Here is a 23,390-nt window from a genome sequence, read left to right as displayed (position 1 = left end):
TGGATCTGCTGAATCAAAATCTTGGAAGGGGCCAGGAATGTATTAGAAAGTTCCCTGAGGGGTTCTGATTCTCACCTTTGGCTGACAACCATTGGGCTAGAAATATTTTTTGAGAGTAGAATAAAAAAATGGTAGCCTCAAAAAATGGTTTCAGTGCTCAGGCTTAGTTGCTCCATGGCATGTGGGATCTTCCCAGATCAGAGATCGAACCCGTTCTTCCTGAATGGGCAGGCAGATTCTTCACCACTGAGCCACCAGGGAGGTCTCAGAATTTTCATGTGAAACCTCAGAGAAGAATTAAAATTTGGTTTTCCCATAGTAATTATATGAAGTTTTTCTGCTCAAGAAAAACAATATACCTGGCTGTTTCTTCCCCCATCTCTCACTTCAACCTACTGGATTCTCTGGAGCAAAGATTCAGTTCATTTTCAAGGTTCTTGAGGACTGGATATCTGGATTCTATCTTTTTCTAATTCATTAAGAATATTGATGCTTTTCAATGTATCAAATTCTGAATAGGCACTAAGTATGCTAGTACCGAAGAAAACAGTCTGGAATTTACAGTTTACTAGATGAGACAGATGTTAAGCAGATAATTCAATAAATGATCTCTGGCCTGGATATTATAAACCTATTTTTTGTATTGGTTTAAGGTATATATATGTTAATATATTTTATGTAAGTGGTATATAAATTCTTATGTCTCATGTAGCATATACACATATACATAGAGTGTGTTATTAAGTGTATATACATTTTATATTTATATATTGCCATCACTTTAATTAGCCTCACATCCTTCTGGAATGAATTGGAATGTATACATACCTATATGTGTGTGCACACATATGCCCATACACATGACTATGAATTTAGACTGTAGTTCTACAGAAATACATTTAGCTAATTTTTCTCACTGCTCTTTTAAATTAAATAACATGTAAAATGACAAATATATATATATATTTTTAAGGTTTGTGGGGTTTTTTTCTCAATTGGGGTATAGTTGCTTTACAGTACATTATTTTATATATGTGCTGTGATTTCTGTTGGTTTCTTTCTAAAATTTTTGCTTTTATACATTAAATGTAGCAGTTATTTTGGGACAGTGTTTCAGTGGCGAGATAGATTGAAAGTCCCAACAAGCTGGAGCTCTCTATACCTCTTGAAGAAAGAGAAGCATACTACTGTCATAGACAGCTTCCACATGTCAGGCATATGATTCTTTTTTTTTTTTTTTTTCACAGATGGTGCTTTACAAGTACACGCAACTGTCCTTAAAACATTTTTAAAGCTACCATATGGTTTGACTTGGGTCACTGTATTTGAGAAAAATGTTAGCATGTTAATCCTGTTGAAACATTATAGAAGAGAGATTATAACTGTCAACCGTTTAATATAAATAGAGACTGAGTATAGTGATGGTGGAATATTGAAGAAACAATGGGCTTCATCAAGAAGAATCAGCTATGTACACACTTCCAGATTTAAAATGGATCACCAATAGGGACCTACTGTATAGCACATGGAACTGTGCTCTGTTACTTGGCAGCCTGGATGGGAAAGGAGTTTAGGGGAGAATGGATACAGGTACACGTATGGCTGAGTCCTTTCAACTGAAACTATCACAACACTGTTAATCGCTGTTCCCGAGTACAAAATAAAAAGTTAAAAAAAATAAAAATCAGCTATGTTTTCTGGCTGTATAACTACAGTATGCCACTTCTTCTGCTTCAGCTGCATTGGGAACACTCGAAAGTTTAGGATGGTAAGCGTGTGTGCTAAGTCGCTTCAGTCTTGTCCAACTCTTTGCAACCCTGTGGACCGTGCAGGTGCCTCTGTCCATGGGATTCTCCAGGCAAGAATACTGGAGTGGGTTGCCACCATGCCCTCCTCCAGGGGAGCTTCCCAACCCAGGGATTGAACCCACATCTCTTGCATCTCCTTCATTGAAGGTGGGTTCTTTACCACTACCGCCACCTGGGAAGTCTTAGGATTGTAAAGGAGTCCCCTACATCAATGAAAATGACCTTGTAAATGAGAAATTCAACTGAAAGTTATCTTTTTCCCCCTTTTCAACATGCATTTCTGGATAGTGCAGTGATATTACATGGTTGATGAATACTACCTGGAGGTCCCTGCTGGAAAAGATTTTTATATCATATCAGTTGTTCCAGTAATATTCTAAAGACCTGCATTTACTTATGCAATGTACTACACAGAGTGGATTAAGTTAGTTCAAAAGCATTTACCATTGTCTGTGAGCCAGAAAGCCACAAGGACTCTGATTGGCATTATTATTTATTGTTTTTGAATGCTGATGGTACATTTTCCTGGTAGAGTCCATACTATGCTAATTGACATGCATACGTGAAAAGGCTCTGCTTTTCTGAGTATTTAATGGGCAATTTAATTTTCCTAACAACTTTCTTTACAGGACTTGGATTTTGAAGCCAAAACAAGTTACACGCTACGGATAGAAGCTGCAAACAAAGATGCCGACCCCCGCTTTCTGAGCTTGGGACCCTTCAGCGACACGACAACTGTGAAGATAATTGTGGAAGACGTGGACGAGCCCCCTGTGTTTTCCGCACCGCTTTACCCCATGGAGGTGTCGGAAGCTACCCAAGTTGGGAATATTATTGGCACCGTAGCAGCTCACGACCCAGATTCTTCCAACAGCCCAGTGAGGTAAGAGCTCATTGCTGTCCTTTTCAATAATTCTGTAACAGTGTGCCCTTGTTGACAACTCATGTCTCTACATTATGATGCTTTGGGATCGTGAGTGCTCAGCTGCTTCTATTGTGTCTGGTTTACTCTTTGCAATCCTATGGACTGTAGCCAGCCAGGCTCCTCTGTCCATGAGATTCTCCAGGCAAGAATAGTGGAGCTGGTTGCCAGGCCCTCCTTCAGGGGATCTTCCCAGCCCGGGGATTGAAGCCACATTCCCTGTGGCTCCTGCATTGGAGGCAGATTCTTTACCACTGAGCTGCTGGGGAAGCTTTGGGGTTATAGCAAATAGAAACCAGTTATGAATATGTATTGAGCCATCATGGCAGAAGTGAAACAGGATCAGAACCGCTCAACATTTTACTAATTCCAAAATACGTCACCTGATTATCCAAGGTCATTATTGTGTGGCAATGTTGTATCTTTTTTTTTTTTAATATTTATTTATTTGTTTGCCTCTGGCGGGCCTTGGTTGCAGTATGCAGGATCTTTTTGTTGCAGCATGTGGGGTCTAGTTCCCTGACCAGGGATTGAACTTCAGTCTCCTGCAGTGGGAGCATGGAGTCTTAGCCTCTGGGCCACCAGGGAAGTCCTGCAAAACTGTCTTTAGGCGCCGTTGTCAGCCACAAGCAGAGCTGATGTTCCTGTTCGGCCCGTTATCCTGAGCACTTTTGCAACACAAACTGTGGTCAAAGAGAAAGGGATGCGTGTCCTCATTGTAGGATAAGTGTTTATGTTAGAAAACTAATTTTATAAACAATTTAAATTGGGGATTAATTTCTCAACAGATCCTTTTATATATTGGTCTGTATGGATAGTATGTGTTTATTAGTCTAATCGACTTATTAAAAATAAAATAATACCTTATTTATATACAAGGACTATTTTAAAATGTTCTTTCAATAGGCCTGTATAGAGAGTAGAAACATTGTTATAACCAACTCTGTGGAACTAACAGAATAATGATATGTAAGCATCCCAAAATATCACAGCATTACAGGTCACACCTTTTACCTATAGTCTTATAATCTAAGAGCTACATACATATACATATGGTAAAATGTTTTTTTTTCAAGTAAATATTTAATATCTAAGTGATTATATAGAATATACTAGAAATTAGATTGTATTTCATGTTTTAATTTGGGTTCATAAGTAACACATTTTTATTTCATGATCTGGATTTTGATTATAAAATCTATAAAGTGGGCTTCCTTGGTAGCTCAGCTGGTAAAGAATCCACCTGCAATGCCAGAGACCCCGGTTCAATTCTTGGGTCAGGAAGATCCCCTGGAGAAGGGATAGGCTACCCACTCTGGTATTCTTGGGCTTCCCTTGTGGCTCAGCTGGCAAAGAATCTGCCTGCAATGCGGGAGACCTGGGTTCAATCCTTGAGTTGGGAAAATCCCCTGGAGAAGGGAAAGGCTACCCACTCCAATATTCTGGCCTGGAAAATTCCATGGACTATATAGTCCATGGGGCTCCAAAGAGGCAGACACAACTGAGCAACTTGTACTTTCACGTTTCGCAAAAATTAGTGAAGGTTTTATATTGAGATATGTTCAACTAACCACTGATTGAACCTCTGGTGTAACTGATATTTAATAATGCTAAGCGCTCTTGAGCTACCTTACGAAAGAAGTCTGGACATTGACTGCAGAGTGTCATGAAAAACATCTACACATTAGACAATGATTTTTAGTTAAGAAGAGCTCATAATCCTCTGTCTCCCTAAAATAATAGGCTTAACCTTATTATTTATATAAGTAAATTATTACACATTTAATGATATTAAATATCAATTTATCATTAATATACAAATAATGATCAGCATATATATAGAGAGAGGTTATATGTAATTAGTGCTCTCTTTTCCTTCTCTTTTGTTTGACATGAATATCATAGTCTAGTAAAGAATTGTATAAAATAACTTATTTCAAAAGTGAAGTCATACTCATTGCTTCTCTGTCTATATAACAAATTCAGTCTATGTAGTAGCTGTATTATTTTTAACACAGTGATCATAAAGCATTTCTAAGAATATAACCTTCTGTGCACTAGAATATCTATGAGTTCCAGATGCACTTAGATGGAATAAGCCTTCTCTTCCCTGTAAAAGCCCAGCCTGTATTGTCAGAAAGTTCCCAGATTTAAGTTCAGCTCCATCCACTAAGTCCTATTAATGTGCACAGACGTGAATTTGGGCTTTGTTATGGCATCACAACGCTAGTGACGTACTTGTCTTCTTCCCCTGTGAACAAACAACCACAGTACAATCGTAGTCATAGATCAGGTGCTCAGGAGAGCCTGACTGATGCTTAAATCACTTAATTTAATGGGGAGAAAGAGAGAAGGCTTTCATGAAATTGAGGATTGGAAAAATAGACACAGTAATATACATGATAGTTCACTACGTAAGCTAGTGAGAGGATTTAAGAAAATTTTGGTTTACTGGTATTTTATAATTTTTTTCTTTATCCATTTCCTTGTGTATCAATCTGTTAGAGCCTTTTAGAGTAAATATTTCACTTTTAATAATATTTTATTTGAAAAAATGCGGTATCATATAATAATTTGGGGAAGGAGAAGGGAGAGTAGGACCAAGTGGGTAGTGACTTGAGTTAGAGATGAAGTGAGTTCCATGTCTGTTCCCTGGGGCACAGAGAAAGAAAAGGCCAAAGGGTGAACTCTGCTGAATTTGGAAGTAAAGACTTCTGTGTCCTCCATCAGCTCGTCAGCACTGCATTTTTACCTCATTTTTAGTTTCTTAAAACTAATAAAGGTGATCCTGAAAGTTTAGGTCAGTGCTTCTTACATCCTTTTCTAATCTCTAAATCTCACAAATAAGCATTTTGTTCAAAGTTGAATTAAATGTTATTTTGTGTGTGCCTGTGAATATATCTTTTGCTTTTTGAAAAGTAATTTGACTTAGATTTATGCACATATTCTTGCAACATTGCTTTGCCTTACTCCTTTTTTTTTTTTTTTTTTTTTAATGTCAGCATAATCCCTCATAGTTTGTTTGTTTCTGGACATCTCTCTCACATATTTCTTTCTCCTGGTCCATTTATGATAGTCTTTAAGAGGCCAGTCTCCTCATTGTGTAGTTCAGCGAGTTGAGGGGAACTTCTAGAAATAATATTCTCTAGAAGATTGGTTTTCTTCTGCTGTTTGCCGAGTGCCTTTAGGGGAGATTTCCATATAACCCAATAAAAAGGAAAAGCAACACTTGCAGTCCTTGCCCTACCCCAAAGATTTTGAACATTAAGGGAGAGGGAAAGTAACGGATGCTTTTAAACTGTCAATCATTACTGAAATATTAGGAAGTAGTATCCCTGTACATTACTATTATTACAGTTTATTATTTTCAGGCCATTTTTATTTCAAGGTCAGTAAAGTCAATGAAGGGAGACATATTTTACAAGGAACTATATTGGCAATGTACTGAAGGTTGTATTGTATTCACATATTTTCCAAGATATTATAGTAAATATTGCAAAAAGTTGTTTAATGGACATAAACATATATTTGCATTGGGCACTCAAGTAATTATCAAAATATAAGCTCTTCTGCAGATGCCAGTGGATGAGTGGATTCCACAGTCTGCTGAGATCCTGGGAAAAGTGAATCTCCAGGTTGAGATGGAAGCTGGAGACTCTTACAATTGTGAACTTTGTGCTCCTGTACCTTTAGTGATATTGTAGTTCTCAGAGGAATGGAAAAGCACGATTTGTTTCCTCATAATTGTTTAACATTAGGCCAGATAATATTTGAATTGTAAAAGAGTATGGGAAAGTGGATAATTAGTGTTTGAATTCATTGACATTCTTTGTAGTGTGATACTGAAATCTAGCATATACTGTTTGGAATATTTTCTGATATATGGGGCAAGAAATTAGAATTCTAAAAAGAAATGCATTCACTGCCTCCATCAAGGTAAATGGAGGTCTTTTTCCCGTATGATCCATGCCTTACCCAGCATTTTTTTTTTAACCTACTCCACTAATGCCCCAACCAGTAATGCTGAAGAAGCTGAAGTTGAACGGTTCTATGAAGACCTACAAGACCTTTTAGAACTAACACCCAAAAAAGATGTCCTTTTCATTATAGGGGACTGGAATGCAAAAGTAGGAAGTCAAGAAACAGCTGGAGTAACAGGCAAATTTCGCCTAGGAATACGGAATGAAGCAGGAAAAAGACTAATAGAGTTTTGCCAAGAAAATGCACTGGTCATAACAAACACCCTCTTCCAACAACACAAGAGAAGACTCTACACATGGACCTCACCAGATGGTCAACACCGAAATCAGATTGATTATATTCTTTGCAGCCAAAGATGGAGAAGCTCTATACAGTCAGCAAAAACAAGACCAGGAGCTGACTGTGGCTCAGATCATGAGCTCCTTATTGCCAGATTCAGACTTAAATTGAAGAAAGTAGGGAAAACCACTAGACCATTCAGGTATGACCTAAATCAAATCCCTTATGATTATACAGTGGAAGTGAGAAATAGATTTAAGGGCCTAGATCTGATAGATAGAGTGCCTGATGAACTATGGAATGAGGTTTGTGACATTGTACAGGAGACAGGGATCAAGATCATCCTCATGGAAAAGAAATGCAAAACAGCAAAATGGCTGTCTGGGGAGGCCTTACAAATAGCTGTGAAAAGAAGAGAAGTGAAAAGCAAAGGAGCAAAGGAAAGATATAAGCATATGAATGCAGAGTTCCAAAGAATAGCAAGAAGAGATAAGAAAGCCTTCTTCAGCGATCAATGCAAAGAAATAGAGGAAAACAACAGAATGGGAAAGACTAGAGATCTCTTCAAGAAAAGTAGAGATACCAAGGGAACATTTCATGCAAAGATGGGCTTGATAAAGGACAGAAATGGTATGGACCTAACAGAAGCAGAAGATATTAAGAAGAGATGGCAAGAATACACAGAAGAACTGTACAAAAAAGATCTTCATGACCAAGATAATCACGATGGTATGATCACTCACCTAGAGCCAGATATCCTGGAATGTGAAGTCAAGTGGGCCTTAGAAAGCATCACTATGAACAAAGCTAGTGGAGGTGATGGAATTCCAGTTGAGCTATTCCAAATCCTGAAAGATGATGCTGTGAAAGTGCTGCACTCAATATGCCAGCAAATTTGGAAAACTCAGCAGTGGCCACAGGACTGGAAAAGGTCAGTTTTCATTCTAATGCCAAAGAAAGGCAATGCCAAAGAATGCTCAAATTACCGCACAATTGCAGTCATCTCACACACTAGTAAAGTAATGCTCAAAATTCTCCAAGCCAGGCTTCAGCAATATGTGAACCGTGAACTTCCTGATGTTCAAGCTGGTTTTAGAAAAGGCAGAGGAACCAGAGATCAAATTGCCAACTTCCAATGGATCATGGAAAAGGCAAGAGAGTTCCAGAAAAACATCTATTTGTGCTTTATTGACTATGCCAAAGCCTTTGACTATGTGGATCACAATAAACTGTGGAAAATTCTGAAAGAGATGGGAATACCAGACCGCCTGATCTGCCTCTTGAGAAATTTGTATGCAGGTCAGGAAGCAACAGTTAGAACTGGACATGGAACAACAGACTGGTTCCAAATAGGAAAAGGAGTACGTCAAGGCTGTATATTGTCACCCTGCTTATTTAACTTATATGCAGAGTACATCATGAGAAATGCTGGACTGGAAGAAACACAAGCTGGAATCAAGATTGCCGGGAGATATATCAATAACCTCAGATATGCAGATGACACAACCCTGATGGCAGAAAGTGAAGAGGAACTAAAAAGCCTCTTGATGAAAGTGAAAGAGGAGAGTGAAAAAGTTGGCTTAAAGCTCAACATTCAGAAAACGAAGATCATGGCATCTGGTCCCATCACTTCATGGGAAATAGATGGGGAAACAGTGGAAACAGTGTCAGACTTTATTTTTCTGGGCTCCAAAATCACTGCAGATGGTGACTGCAGCCATGATATTAAAAGACGCTTACTCCTTGGAAGGAAATTTATGACCAACCTAGATAGCATATTGAAAAGCAGAGACATTACTTTGCCAACAAAGGTTCATCTAGTCAAGGCTATGGTTTTTCCTGTGGTCATGTACGGATGTGAGAGTTGGACTGTGAAGAAGGCTGAGTGCCAAAGAATTGATGCTTTTGAACTGTGGTGTTGGAGAAGACTCATGAGAGTCCCTTGGACTGCAAGGAGATCCAACCAGTCCATTCTGAAGGAGATCAGCCCTGGGATTTCTTTGGAGGGAATGATGCTGAAGCTGAAACTCCAGTACTTTGGCCACCTCACGCGAACAGTTGACTCATCGGAAAAGACTCTGATGCTGGGAGGGATTAGGGGCAGGAGGAGAAGGGTACGACAGAGGATGAGATGGCTGGATGGCATCACTGACTCGATGGACGTGAGTCTGGGTGAACTCCGAGAGTTGGTGATGGACAGGGAGGCCTGGCGTGCTGCGATTCATGGGGTTGCGAAGAGTCAGACACGACTGAGCGACTGAACTCAAGTAATGTAGCAACTTAAAGCTCTGCACATCTGCCCTTTCCTTAAGAGAATATCAGGACATCTATGTTACTACTGAAACCTTACCATTCTAACTGTTTCAGTTCAGTTCAGTTCAGTCACTCAGTCGTGTCCGACTCTTTGCGACCCTATGAATCGCGGCATGCCAGGCCTCCCTGTCCATCACAAACTCCCAGAGTTCACTGAGACTCACGTCCATCGAGTCAGTGCTGCCATCCAGCCATATAGTAACAACAGGGTGAAAGACTAAATGAGCCTGGAGCCCAGTGATTGGCTACAGTACAGCAGCTTTGTGGATTGCTATGTCTGTTACAGCTTGCACAGCATCCAGAGGGCTTCCCCGGCCCACCATTGCGTGCATACTTTGTTTCCTCTGTCCTGATATGAAAACTAAGCCAGAACTGGAAATTAGGTGATTGAGATTACTTAGGAAAAAAAGAGAAATTTGGAAAACACAAGCGGGTAATCGAGGGCCAGAATGTTTGACATTTTGTTTTTACGTAGTGGCTTACCGTTTCTTGTTAATTTTGGTCCCAAGTACCAAATATCAGGCTTTATCTACTGAACTCAGAAAGACTGATTTGTGTTCTGCTGATTCTGATAATTTTTCGGAATAGTAAAAGCTTCGCTTCTGCGTTTCTCATCAGTAACATGGGAAAAACTGTAAGAGCAGTCTAGTGTCTAATGGACTATTAATTCTTCATGTCAGCATTCACAGACTGATCAATGAATCACATACATTAAGAACCTGCTTTGTGCACGACACTGGAAAAATACAAAAAAACACAGATGAATAAAACATTTCCTCTGACCTAAAGGAACTTACAATCTTGTTGAAGAAATAAGATTCCATAGAAGTTAAACAGTACATGGTGGGGAAAGTACCAGAGCTTTCACAGGGCAAATTGTGAGAAAAATACTAATCACTCCAAGTTCACTGGACATGAGACTTCATTTGAAGGATTGATAGCCTAAGCTGGACTTCGAGGGGTGGCAGGATTTGGACAAGCCAAAAATATTATGTAAGGTCTATTTGTGTTTGAGGTATGCATTTGTGTGTGTACTCAGTTATTCCTGAGTCTTTAGGACTGCTCACCAGGCTCCTCTGTCCATAGGATTCTCCAGGCAAGAATACTGGAGTGGGTTGCCATTCCCTTCTCCAGGGGATCTTCCCAACCCAGGGATCGAACCTGTGTCTCCTTGCATTGGCAGGTGGATTCTTTACCACTGGCCCACCTGGGAAGTCCATGTTTTAGGTAGCTATATCCTTAGAGTCTAATGCTATACTATGAAACGAGCACTTATTGCTGCAGGCAGTTCAGCAAGCCCAAAATCCCTCTGCCTAAAATAGCCAATGAATTGAAACATGATATTACAAAGATCAGATGCAAACAAGTGTGATTAAGGAGAAATGGATGACAGGGCAGGGGCATGAATTGGGAGATTGGGATTGACGTGTGTGCACTGCCATGTGTAAAATAGATAGCTAGTGGGGTGCTGCTGTACAGCTCAGCCCAGCCCTCTGTGATGACCTGGCTGGGGGGATGATGAGTGGGTGGGAGGGGGGGTCCCAGAGGAAGAGGGATACATGTATACATTTCATTGTACAGCAGATGAGCATAATATTGTAAAGCAACTATACCGCAGCTTAAGAAAAAAAGTAATGGGGATCATTTTGGGCATTTCTAACAATCCAAATACAGAACTAGAGTTGTATTTATGTTCAAGGATCATAATAATACTCACCAGCAGGCTCTTTTGATATTCCCTCTGATAAAAGGTGATAAGGTAGTATCAGATATTACAGTGTGTAGTGTGACTAGTCTGAGCACAAGTTGGGTGTTTGAAAAATTCACTGTATTTTCAGTGGCTTGTATACATGCATATATTTGTACATATTATTTTAATCTAAATTACATGTGAATTTCTCACAGAATTAAAGGGAAAGTTGAACAGCCAGTCTTTCGAAAAGAGAGGAGGAAGGTTTCTTTATAAATATGGGTAGCAAGAATGCGCGGACAGTCTCTTATGAATGTGACAGAGGATGAGACATTGGCCGCTTTTTTTCCCCTCATGGCTCTGTTTAAGAAAGTTTTTATGGGGGGTCCTGTCTTAGGACACGTGTCCTCTTACCCAGGAAGTCCTGGACCTCTTCATTGTGAGGCCCATCAAGGTTGCGTGAGATTGAGATGGTTGAAATTCCTGAAGGAAAACTGAGTTACCTTTGTTAGAAAATGGGGAGGAGGCTGCAAACAGTGGCATCGCTAAGTACTGAACTCAACAACAACTTATCTTGAAGTAATTTATTTCTCATTAAAGCCCTAGAAGGCAAGCATTAACATTCCACAGTTTATAAACTAACATGACTCCAGTCACACAGTTAGAAAATGTGGTTCTAAGATTTTAGCAGGTTCTGTATCAAAACCTGTACATTGCTGGCAGCAACACACACACACACATGCATGCACATGCATGCATAAATTAAGAGATTAAGGCTTCAATTCAAATGATTCAATTATTTCTATTGATCAGATTTGTCGATGCCTATTTATTATGTTACCTTTTCCCCCCGGGGTGTAGCACGGAAGCCTTTGTGCTCATCCAGCCTGCTCACCTCCATATTCCCTTTGTGACTATCAACGTGCATCTCAATAGCTGGGTGACCAGCGTGCTGCTTGTGAATACGGAGAGGACCATTTTAATCAATCTCCATAGCTTATTGAACAGCAGCACCGATAACTACAGGCATTTTTTTTAGGATTGATATTGTCGCAGATGTGCAGAACACTGGGGATATTCAGATATAGAAGACACAACCCCAGCCCACTTGCTATCTAGCAGGAGGAGAGATCTTAGCAAAAACTTAGAAAAAAATTCCAATGTTAAATCTGGAAATGAGAAACCATTTTTTAAAATATTCTCATTTTGCAGATAAAGAATACAAATGGTGAATGAAAAGTCCAACTTGATACAATAGGTTTGTGGCAGGGTCCTGGCTATAAATATTACCTTTTAAATGCCCAGTCTGTGGTTCATGGTGGCACATATAAATAGCACAGAGAGCTTGCAGTGAAATTCCTGAGTCATATATACCACAAGCCTTAAAAAGGCGCGATTTCTAAAGTATTGGGTTGGCCCAAAAGTTTGTTTGGGTTTTCTGTAACATCTTACAGAAAAACCCAAATAAACATTTGGCCAATCCAGTAATTGGGGTGGCTTGGTGCTTTACTGCCTGAGGATTTTCATCAAGGAATAGTAGGAGCACAATAATTGGAAGGAGGAAAGATCAGAGTAAAGAAGGACGAACACGAGGAAAGGCACCGAAATGGAGATACACGCTATATTGTCATTTATTCCATTAATACATCAGTGTGACTATCTTAGAATTTTAGGTAGAGCAGTGGAGAAAAATAATGTAAAGCTGAATTCTAGAAATGTAGGTAGCAGAGACTAAAAGCTCATCTATAGGCAATATGGTACTTACTGGAAAGATGGCGCAGACAAACACCGTTCTAAATCTTGGCTCCATCAACAATCAGCTGTGAGACTTTAAAGTCCAGTCCTTAACTACAACAGTAATGGTACCTGCTTGCCTTAGAAATTGTGTTTGGCTGGTAGGAACAAAGCTTAACACTAATGACGTATCAATGAGAAGTCTGGTACCAGGCAATCAAAGAATGACAAATAGGCAGGATAATGTCATCAAGGGTTTGGCCTTTTATACCAGGCACTCATCACCTTGTATTTACAAGATGCTTTTTGGATTGCTCTCTAGTGTGTTCATATCCCAGGTGAGATAGAGGGGAAGGGGCAAAATCAAATGCCAGGTGAATTAGCAGTTGTCTCCTATCCTTAAAGGAGTTTTGGAATGATGCCCAACCTGTAAATTTTCTTTTTTGCATCTCATTTGCTAAGAGTCCATGGAATTCTCCGGGCAAGAATACCAGAGTGGGTAGCTATTCCCTTCTCTAGGGGATCTTCCCTACCTAGGGATTGAACCTGGATCTCTTGCATTGCTGGCAGATTCGTTACTGTCTGAGCCATGGTCAGCCCACAGATGTAAGGATACTGCACCTACAGGGCGGCTAGCTAGTGTAGTTTTTCAGCTGGACACATGCCTGCCTCTGACATAACCAGGTTTCTATGAATAAGAATTAAGGGCAGGTGAACATTAGGCATGCAAGTGAAAGTGTGTTACATGACCTTACATAGCTGTTTGAGGATTAGGAAACAATGTATATATTTTAAATTCTTAGTCTATTTAGGGGGAGGGACTGTTGGGGGAAAGGTTAATGAATCTGCTTTTGGATATACTGACCTTTAACAGAAGATGTTGCCGGTATTTGGGGTAGTTTATGAAATCTCAGGAAAAGGATTGAAACTGGATATTGAGATTTTGAGGCGTCTGCATAATAAATACAGAGAGCACAACCTTAACTGCTGGTGCTGCAAAAATATGGAAGCGATCTCTTTAATTGGTCGCTCCAACCTCCAGTGAAGGAGGTCAAGTATTTTCGGCTGTAATTTATAGAAACTAGAAGGATCATTGTGAATGTGCAGTCACCACTAACTGCAGCAGAAGTTGCATTAAAGATAACTTTGGGTCATGATTAGAGAAACACCAGTCCTTTCCTTTCCCGTTCAGCCTCTAATTGGCAATTGTATTTCTCTGTCCCCAAACCAGTAGATCCGGAGCTACAAAGAGCGTGCGGCTCTGAACTTCTTCAGAGTGTTTTTTTCTCTCTTGGCCTCACTCAGCCCTCCCAGACTAATTCAGAGACAATTTGTACCACTCACTCTAAAAAGTGCTATATTTTATTTCTCTTGGTTAAGGAATTTTTTTTTCCTTAGGTAACTTTATCATTAACTAATGTCTCATACAGAAACTCCTGCTTTTTGCATATCCAGAGGGGCTGGTAGAAACTAGGGGCCCCTTTAATGCTGGGGATCCCAAGTCCTTGTGGTTAAGAAGTAGAATAACTATTCTTTGTCTATTCCTGGTCCCTGCCAGAGTCCTCCATCTCTTCTCAAGTTAATTCCTCTTTCTCTTCCCCACTCTTGCCCTCGTTCCCTTCATCTTACTTGAGCACAGCAATTTGTTGGTTTCCTCCTGAATACTTCTTTTAAATTGCTGTCTTTCAAAATATTTTGCTTACATACCATATTTCCTGAAGTAGACTATCACAGGCACATTCTCCAGATTAATTGCTGAATATGTGAATGAGTGAAAGGGAGACATAAGAATATCCAAATGATTCACAAATTATCAAATACCATATATATTTGTGTGTGTGTGTGTGTGTGTGTGTATATGGCTATTTAGTGAGAGCTAAATGAGAGTTACAGGGCTTCCCTGGTGGGTCAGTGGTAAAGAAACCACTGGCCAATGCAGAAGATGTGGGTTTGATCCCTGGGTAGAGAAGATCCCCTGGAGAAGGAAATGGCAACCCACTCCAGTATTCTTGCCCTGTGAAATCCCACGGACAGAGGAGCCTAGTGGCTACAGTTCATCTGGTCGAAGAGTCGGGTATGACTGAGCAACTAAATAACAACAGATGTGAGTTAAAACTAGAGCTACCACACAGTTATAAGTGGAAGCTACAGAGTTTATGATTTAGAAATGATTAATATTTGGATAATAGAAACTCTAGTACCCATTCTTTCCAAACTTATAGAGGCATAGGTGGTAACTCTGTTCCTGAAAGATTTAGGGGTTTTTCTATGAGGTGAACAGAAATTGGAGATATTTTACATATTAAATGAATTCTTGAGTTTAATGTCCTTTATTCTAAACCTGGGAAGCTTTGAGACTATTGATAATAGAGCCAGATGTTTTAGTTATTAACTTTAGTCTGTGAGGAATTACATGAACTTATTTAGAGAGCTATGTGGCAAGTTCAAGGCCTTTTTGCTTTGTAAGAATCTAGAAGTTACTTTGTTCCTGAATATGCTAACATTACCACAGTTGACTGAAAAAAAAAATGAACAATTCAGGGTTTTTAGTATTGACTCCATTGATGCATGGATATTAAGTTATATTCTTTTGTCAAACAATATTAATTATTCTATTATCATTGAATTAGATATATAGTATATGTGTATATGGTCGCAGGTATATATAGAGAGAATATATTAATAATATGAAATAATGGCATAAACTGGTTTGACTAAAGCAACATTTCAGAGAAGATCTGGCTTTTCTATGTAACAGAAAATTTGTCTGTTCTTGTTTGCATGGCCGTTGTGTGGAAAGTAGATTGGAGACGGTAAGAATGGAGGTACGCTGATAAAAAGTAGAATAATGCAGAATCTAAGCTCGTATGTGGTAGCTTGGAATGACTGCACTTGAGAGTAGATCCTGACAAATTGACGCAGGGACAAGAGAGAGAAACAAATCTATGTTTTTAGCTTGAGCATCCACGTGACAGGTGATGTCATTTGCTCAGGTGGTAAAGAGGGAGGGAGGAGGTGATGTGGGAGACCTTAGGAGACAGAAAAGCAGTCCGAGAATGTCACATTTCAGTTCACATTGTTTATTTATGTCTGCTTCTACTAAGCAAGTAATTCAGTAAGTCTGGTTGGCCAAGGAGATTTTTATATAAATGTACAGGTCATCAAAATTATAGAATTGACTTAATCTACAGGGCCATATAAGATGGAAGGAAAAATGTTTTTTTTCAAAGAGAAGGGGATGTGTGGGAAAGGTTTTGGGGGAAGTAATTAAAGATCACAGAGGAGAGGGTAAACCAACTGAGGTCCTGAAAAGGGCAGGCAGTAATGTAGGAGAAAACCAAAGAATACATGATATTAATAAAGGTAAAAGGAGAATGTGTTTTAAGGAGGTGTCAGTGGTCAATTGTGGGAAACTTGGATGACATAGAAAGTAAGAAGAGAGAAAGCAACAATGGATTTGACAGAACGGAGGCCCAGAAAAGAAATCGACACAAATGAAGAATTTTTTTTTTTTTAAAGAAAAACACATGTTTTTGAGTCCAGTAAAGCTTTTTTTTTTTTCTAATTTTATTTTATTTTTAAACTTTACATAATTGTATTAGTTTTGCCAAATATCAAAATGAATCCACCACAGGTATACATGTGTTCCCCATCCTGAACCCTCCTCCCTCCTCCCTCCCCATACCATCCCTCTGGGTCGTCCCAGTGCACTAGCCCCAAGCATCCAGTATCGTGCATCGAACCTGGACTGGCAACTCGTTTCTTACATGATATTTTACATGTTTCAATGCCATTCTTCCAAATCTTCCCACCCTCTCCCTCTCCCACAGAGTCCATAAGACTGTTCTATACATCAGTGTCTCATTTGCTGTCTCGTACACCGGGTTATTGTTACCATCTTTCTAAATTCCATATATATGCGTTAGTATACTGTATTGATGTTTTTCCTTCTGGCTTACTTCACTCTGTATAATAGGCTCCAGTTTCATCCACCTCATTAGAACTGATTCAAATGTATTCTTTTTAATGGCTGAGTAATACTCCATTGTGTATATGTACCACAGCTTTCTTATCCATTCATCTGCTGATGGACATCTAGGTTGCTTCCATGTCCTGGCTATTATAAACAGTGCTGCCAGTAAAGCTTTATACATAGAAAAGGATCCAAACCCAAGGAAAAATGTTCTTGAGGTCAGCAGATAGGACAGACAGGTTAAATAGAATGTCTTGATTTGACACTTAGCTGCAATAAATAGATGGTAAGTAGAGGGTATAAGGACATTCAGTTGAGATGCAGTTTTCCTCTCGTGTTTCATGTAGCACAGATCCTGGAGGTGAGGGTGAGTACCCTTTGTACTGCCATTACCATTTGCAAAGTAGTTTTCTTTTCCCTTCCAAACTCCCAACTCTTGGCAGAATGCATCACCACACTTGACTCAAAACCTTTCCTGTTGCTATCCACCACCAGATATACAGTAATCACACTGATTTGTTGAGTCTTTTAGTACTCAGATTATTTTGTCTTTCTCTACCATCACTTTTGGCATGATGATTAGTATCTGGCCTCTCACTTTCTTAGTCTTTTTGACTTTAATGATCTGTTTCTTTGCCCCAGTTTTGTCATAGATTCTTACGAACATACCTTTGTCTTGTTAACTCTGAGCTGCTGTTGAAAATCTACTTCAAGCATCTACTCTCTTATCCACTGCCTCCCACTGCAGCAATTCTGGATCCTGAGAAAGTCCTCGCACTTGGCGATGCTACCATGTCATGTCAGTCTGCCTTCTCTTATTTCCTCAGTTCCCTCTTACAAGTTTAGAGACCGTGGGTCTTCTTTATCATTCCTCCTATGTAGATGTCTGGGTCTATCCTCCTGTTCTCCTTTGATTGTCCATAACTGGCTAAACCCAACCCTCTCCTTTACATACATCTTCAGACAAGCAAGACAGACAAATAGGATGACTGGCTTCACATTAAATTAATGAACATAAGTCTCAAAGGAGCAATCCACGATGTGTAGCTTATTCCATTATACTCTCCCTGCTGCTGCTAAGTCACTTCAGTCGTGGCCGACTCTGTGGGACCCCATAGATGGCAGCCCACCAGGCTCCCCCCCTGGGATTCTCCAGGCAAGAGTACTGGAGTCGGGTGCCACTGCCTTCTCTGATACTCTTCCTAGTATATGTATTTTTGGTCTCTTCTAAAAAAAGGAATTGTCTCTCTCCTCCTCAAACTACCTTTTCCTTTCTCTCTTAGCTGGTAATCTTGTCTCCTATGCCATCAACAAAACGGACCCATTAGATAGCTTTCTAATATTCTGAATACCCAAATACCTGTTGCTGCCTAAAGACAGTAATGTTTGCTGGTTTGTGGTCAATTTTTTGCTAACATTTTTTGATGTCTTCTCTTTCCTTTATATGTTCCTGGCATCTTGTTATAGAGCCGAGTAGTAGTACATGATTCTATTTAATAGTCACCAATAAAGTACTCAGGAAACGTAGAATACTTTCTGAAATTGGGTGTGTGTTTATTTGTTCATTCATTTGTTTTTAAATGACAGTCCTTATTTCACCCAAGTAGAAAGACTGTGAGTGCATTTGAAGATAGTCATTAATGAGAAAAGGGTGAATTTTGTATATGGAACAAAAAAAAAAGCATAATTGAATAAGAATACAAGTAGAGCAGTAGTTTTTCACTAATGTTTGGATTGCAGATATTTTGAGAAAAGGCTTTAACACACCAAAATGTTTATGTAATTTGAGGTATTTTTAAAGATTTTTATTTTATATTGGATTATAGTTGATTTACAGTGTTGTTTCAGATATATAGCAAAGTGGTTCAGTTATACATATATCCACTTTTTTTTTCTTTAGATCTTTTTCCCATGTAGACCATTACAGAGTTTTGAGTAGAGTTCCCTGTACTACATAGTAGGTCCTTATTCAGTTCAGTTCAGTCGCTCAGTCATGTCTGACTCTTTGCGACCCCATGAATCGCAGCACGCCAGGCCTCCCTGTCCATCACCAACTCCGGAGTTCACTGAGACTCACGTCCATTGAGTCAGTGATGCCATCCAGCCATCTCATCCTCTGTCGTCCCCTCCTCCTCCTGCCCCCAATCCCTCCCAGCATCAGAGTCTTTTCCAATGAGTCAACTCTTCGCATGAGGTGGCCAAAGTACTGGAGTTTCAGCTTCAGCATCATTCCTTCCAAAGAAATCCCAGGGCTGATCTCCTTCAGAATGGACTGGTTGGATCTCCTTGCAGTCCAAGGGACTCTCAAGAGTCTTCTTCAATACCACAGTTCAAAAGCATCAATTCTTCGGCATTCAGTTATCCGTTTTATAGTATTGTGTATATATCAATCCCAGTGTCTCAATTTATTCCTCCGTGCTTTTCCCCTGGTAACCATAGTTTGTTTTCTACATCTGTGACTCTACCTTCTATTTTATAAAAGTTCATTTATACTTTTTTTAGATTATAAGCTGTATCATTTGATATTTGTCTATCTGACTTCACTCAGTATGACAATCTCTAAGGCTCATCCATGTTGCTGCAAATGGCATTATTCTGTCCTTTTCTATGGCTGATTAATACTTTATTGAATGTATGCACCACATCTTTATCCATTCCTCTTTTGATGGACATTTAGGCTGCTTCCATGTCTTGCTATTGTAAATAGTGCTGCAGTGAATATCGGGTATCTGTATCTTATCAAATTGTGATTTTCTCCATATATATGGCCAGGAGTGGGTTCTTTTTTTTTTTTTAAGAAACCTCCATACTGTTTTTTCTAGTGGTTGTATCAATTTACATTCCCACCAACAGTGTACCAGGGCTCCCTTTTCTGCACGGTGCACAGTTCTGCTTTGAAACATGTCTGTGGTCCCTGAGTAAGAGATACAAAAAGAAGAAAGGTTACGATCAGGCTGGAGTTATTAAAACACAAGATGTTACTCAGTATATGTGAATGGGTGAGTTGTCTACATACATGTCATTTTAGAGGGACCTCTAATCATGAACAGGGATACTAAATATGTTGTAAATGTTTTTTAGGAACCACTATTTGGAGTTTATAATGGCATATTCAAATCTACTTTGAAGATAATTATGCTAATTATACGATTGTTTTTATTTTGCACTGTTGGACAGAAAAGCAGAGGTTACTGACAAGCAGATGATGAATCAACTAGAACACTGATGCAGTTTTAAACTAGGCATATTCTATGTTAATGTGACAGATCGTGGAGTCAGCAGAATTTGGTGATTTGATGTGCAATTAACAAAATAAATAGAGCAAATTATAATCAGACATAAATATTGAAGTGCTTTTTTATTTTTTTTTAATATTAGGTATTCAATTGACAGAAACACAGATTTGGAGAGATACTTCAATATCGATGCCAACAGTGGAGTTATTACAACCGCCAAATCTTTGGATCGAGAGACAAACGCTGTTCACAATATCACAGTCCTTGCAATGGAGAGCCGTAAGTTGTAAGGTTTAACATTAAATTAGGATGGAGGACATTGAGAGTGGAGAATGGGCTGCCATGAGTTTATAATTTCAACTTGAATTTTACTAGATACTTGTTTGAATTCAGTAAAATTGTGAAACTCCCTGGTTTCAAGGTGTGAAATATATTTACATTTTCTAACTTGGTTTGTTAATACTTAGAAAGTTAATGGAATGAAGTTACCATAAAATAATGGGCCTAATTTACCCTTAGATGCTTTCTTCTTGTCTTGTGATCACAGTTCATTGCTGCATCTATGCTGACATGGGTTAGTCCAGGAGCTTACAAAAATAGTCAACTGGTCTCTAACCAGACACTCAAGTTTGTGCATTCTCATATTAAACTAATTTTGGTCCTTGATGAGAAAAACTTTGAGAACAATGCACAAATACATTGTATGCATGTTTATAATATGATGTGTGTGTATATATATATACACACACACACATAGGTAATATGTATATATTATAGACATATTCATACAAAAGGAGCTCTAACATTGGATAATATTTAAATTCATGGCTTCTTTGTCACTCTCTATGTGTATATGACATTTGGATCAGAATTTCTCTTGCTGCCTTTAAAATCTGCAATGTATGATTCTAGATTTTACATGAAACATGGTCATTTCCTTATTAGATTTGTGCTTTAGAGGCAGACATTTTTGATTGATTCTAATGGTTCATAATATAAGTTTAAGAAAGATGGCATTGGAGTAATAGCTTTAGTCTAAGCACAAGCAGGGATCAGAGGTTGCAGGTTCAATGCCAGCCACGTGCACTAAATTGAGTATTACAGTGATGAGTCACGTTTTGTTTTTCAGTGCATATGACACTTATACTAATCAGTACTCTGTAAGGTGTGCAATAAATAGCATTATGTCTAGAGAAACAATGCTGACACCTTAAGAAATATTTTAATGCTAAAGACTGCTGTCATCTGAACCTTCAGATGTAAGAATATTAGCAACATCAGAGGTCACCATCAGTTCAGTTCAGTTCAGTCACTCAGTTGCGTCCGACTCTTTGTGACCCCATGAACCGCAGCACGCCAGGCCTCCCTGTCCATCACCAACTCCTGGAGTTTGCCCAAACCCATGTCCATCGAGTCGGTGATGCCATCTAGCCATCTCACCCTCTGTCATCCCCCTCTCCTCCTGCCTTCAGTCTTTCCCAGCATCAGGGTCTTTTCAGATAAGTCAGCTCTTGACATCAGGTGGCCAAATATTGGAGTTTCAGCTTCAACATCAGTCCTTGCAATGAACACCCAGGACTGATCTCCTTTAGGATGGAGTGCTTGGATTTCCTTGCAGTCCAAGGAACTCTCAGTCTTCTCCAACACCACAGTTCAAAAGCATCAATTCTTTGGCGCTCAGCTTTTTTCACAGTCCAACTGTCACATTCATACATGACCACTGGAAAAACCATAGCCTTAACTAGACGGACCTTTGTTGGCAAAGTAATGTCTCTGCTTTTGAATATGCTATCTAGGTTGGTCATAACTTTCCTTCCAAGGAGTAAGTGTCTTTTAATTTGATGGCTGCAATCACCATCTGCAGTGATTTTGGAGCCCAGAAAAATAAAGTCAGCCATTGTTTCCACTGTTTCCGCATCTATCTGCCATGAAGTGATGGGACCAGATGCCATGATCTTCGTTTTCTGAATGTTGAGCTTTAAGCCAACTTTTTCACTCTCCTCTTTCACTTTCATCAAGAGGCTCTTTAGTTCTTCTTCACTTTCTGCCATAAGGGTGGTATCATCTGTACCATAACACATAATAAATATAAGTTTTGAAATATTTTGAGAATTACCAAAATGTGACAGAGACATGAGGTAGGTGAGCCGGTATTATTGCAGAAATGGGCCTGATGCACATGTTTGATGAAGAGTTGGCATACACCTTATAAAATAAAAAAAGTATAAAATAAAAAAATAAAATAATGAAGTAAGAAAAAAGAAGCATTAATAACATACTAGAAATGGGAAAATGATGGCACGAATTTCGAATAGATTTCTCTAGCCTAAAAGTTGTTAATAGGTGTACCCAATCACTTGGTAAGACATGATTGTGACTCAGTCTTGTGCTTCACTCATATACCCAGAGGATATAACCCAATCCTCTTATCAGATTCATTCTCCTCTGGAGATCTGGAGATGACAAAATAAGCCTTGGTTCAAAAAATATTTTTTTAATAAACTGTGTTCTGAACAGAGTTGTTGACAAAAAAATGTATTGGAACTCTGAAGCTACGCAAAACTATTTTTTGATATATATAAATGTAAATCCACTGAATGAATTGTCTGAGTGCAAAAAAAAAAAAAAAAAAAAAAAAAAGTTGGCATACACCTTCAACTTGTAGAACACACAATCTCTACAAAGCACTTTCAAAGCAAAGTACAATAGAACTAGGTGTGCCTGTAAATGAGAAAATCTTTTCCTCTTTACTAGAGAATCCATCTCAAGTGGGAAGAGGCTACGTAGCAATCACTATCCTTGACATCAATGACAATGCCCCTGAGTTTGCCATGGACTATGAGACCACTGTTTGTGAAAACGCCCAGCCAGGCCAGGTAAGAGGCTTCAGAATACCAGCCTCCTTGTTCGTGATTTCTTTAAAAATACCCAGTGGTACTTGCCTTTGAAATCCTGCCAGCTTTAAGATGAAATATCATCAGCATGTTTCAGCAAAACTAACACTTTGATGTATAGCATAAACTAATATTAAAGGAACTTTCAAATTCTGGTTTAATTGGGATGATGAAAAAATTCCTCCAGAAGAAAGGTAAGCATTGTAAAAGCCATGGTAGATGTTAAGGGCTTAGGCTTTTTTAAAGAGAAATATAGCATGTGAAGCTCGATTGGGCCATTTCCCACGTTACACAGCGGGGCTTACATACTTTGAAGTTCCATGAATTTAGTGGAGTGTAGACGGGGGTGCCTGGTGGTCTGCCATCTATGGGGTCGCACAGAGTCGGACATGACTGAAGTAACTTCGCAGTGGTAGTAGTAGCTCCTTGTGGTTTGGTCTGCTTATCCATATTGCCAGTGTCTTGTGATGTTTCTAATAAGGTAACCAGCTATTTCTGAGGTTCACAAAAGTCAGTTCAAATACGAATTTTGAAAAGAACATGAGTTGATTTTCAGAGCC

General features: G+C 39.1%; 1 protein-coding gene across 1 annotated transcript in view; it reads left to right on the top strand.

Moving 5' to 3' along the window:
- CDH7 (cadherin 7) overlaps positions 1 to 23,390 on the top strand; it is a 149,331-nt gene that overhangs the window by 105,954 nt on the left and 19,987 nt on the right. The window contains exons 7-9 of the mRNA XM_070361469.1: positions 2,438 to 2,691; positions 20,079 to 20,215; positions 22,691 to 22,812. Of these exons, the coding sequence (XP_070217570.1) occupies positions 2,438 to 2,691; positions 20,079 to 20,215; positions 22,691 to 22,812 (513 nt within the window). The remainder of the gene's footprint in view (positions 1 to 2,437; positions 2,692 to 20,078; positions 20,216 to 22,690; positions 22,813 to 23,390) is intronic.

Source organism: Bos mutus, chromosome 24 (genome assembly GCF_027580195.1).
Source record: "Bos mutus isolate GX-2022 chromosome 24, NWIPB_WYAK_1.1, whole genome shotgun sequence".
Taxonomy (NCBI): Eukaryota; Metazoa; Chordata; class Mammalia; order Artiodactyla; family Bovidae; genus Bos; species Bos mutus.
Note: the sequence above shows the minus strand (reverse complement) of the source record. Positions and strands in the feature narration are given on the sequence as shown.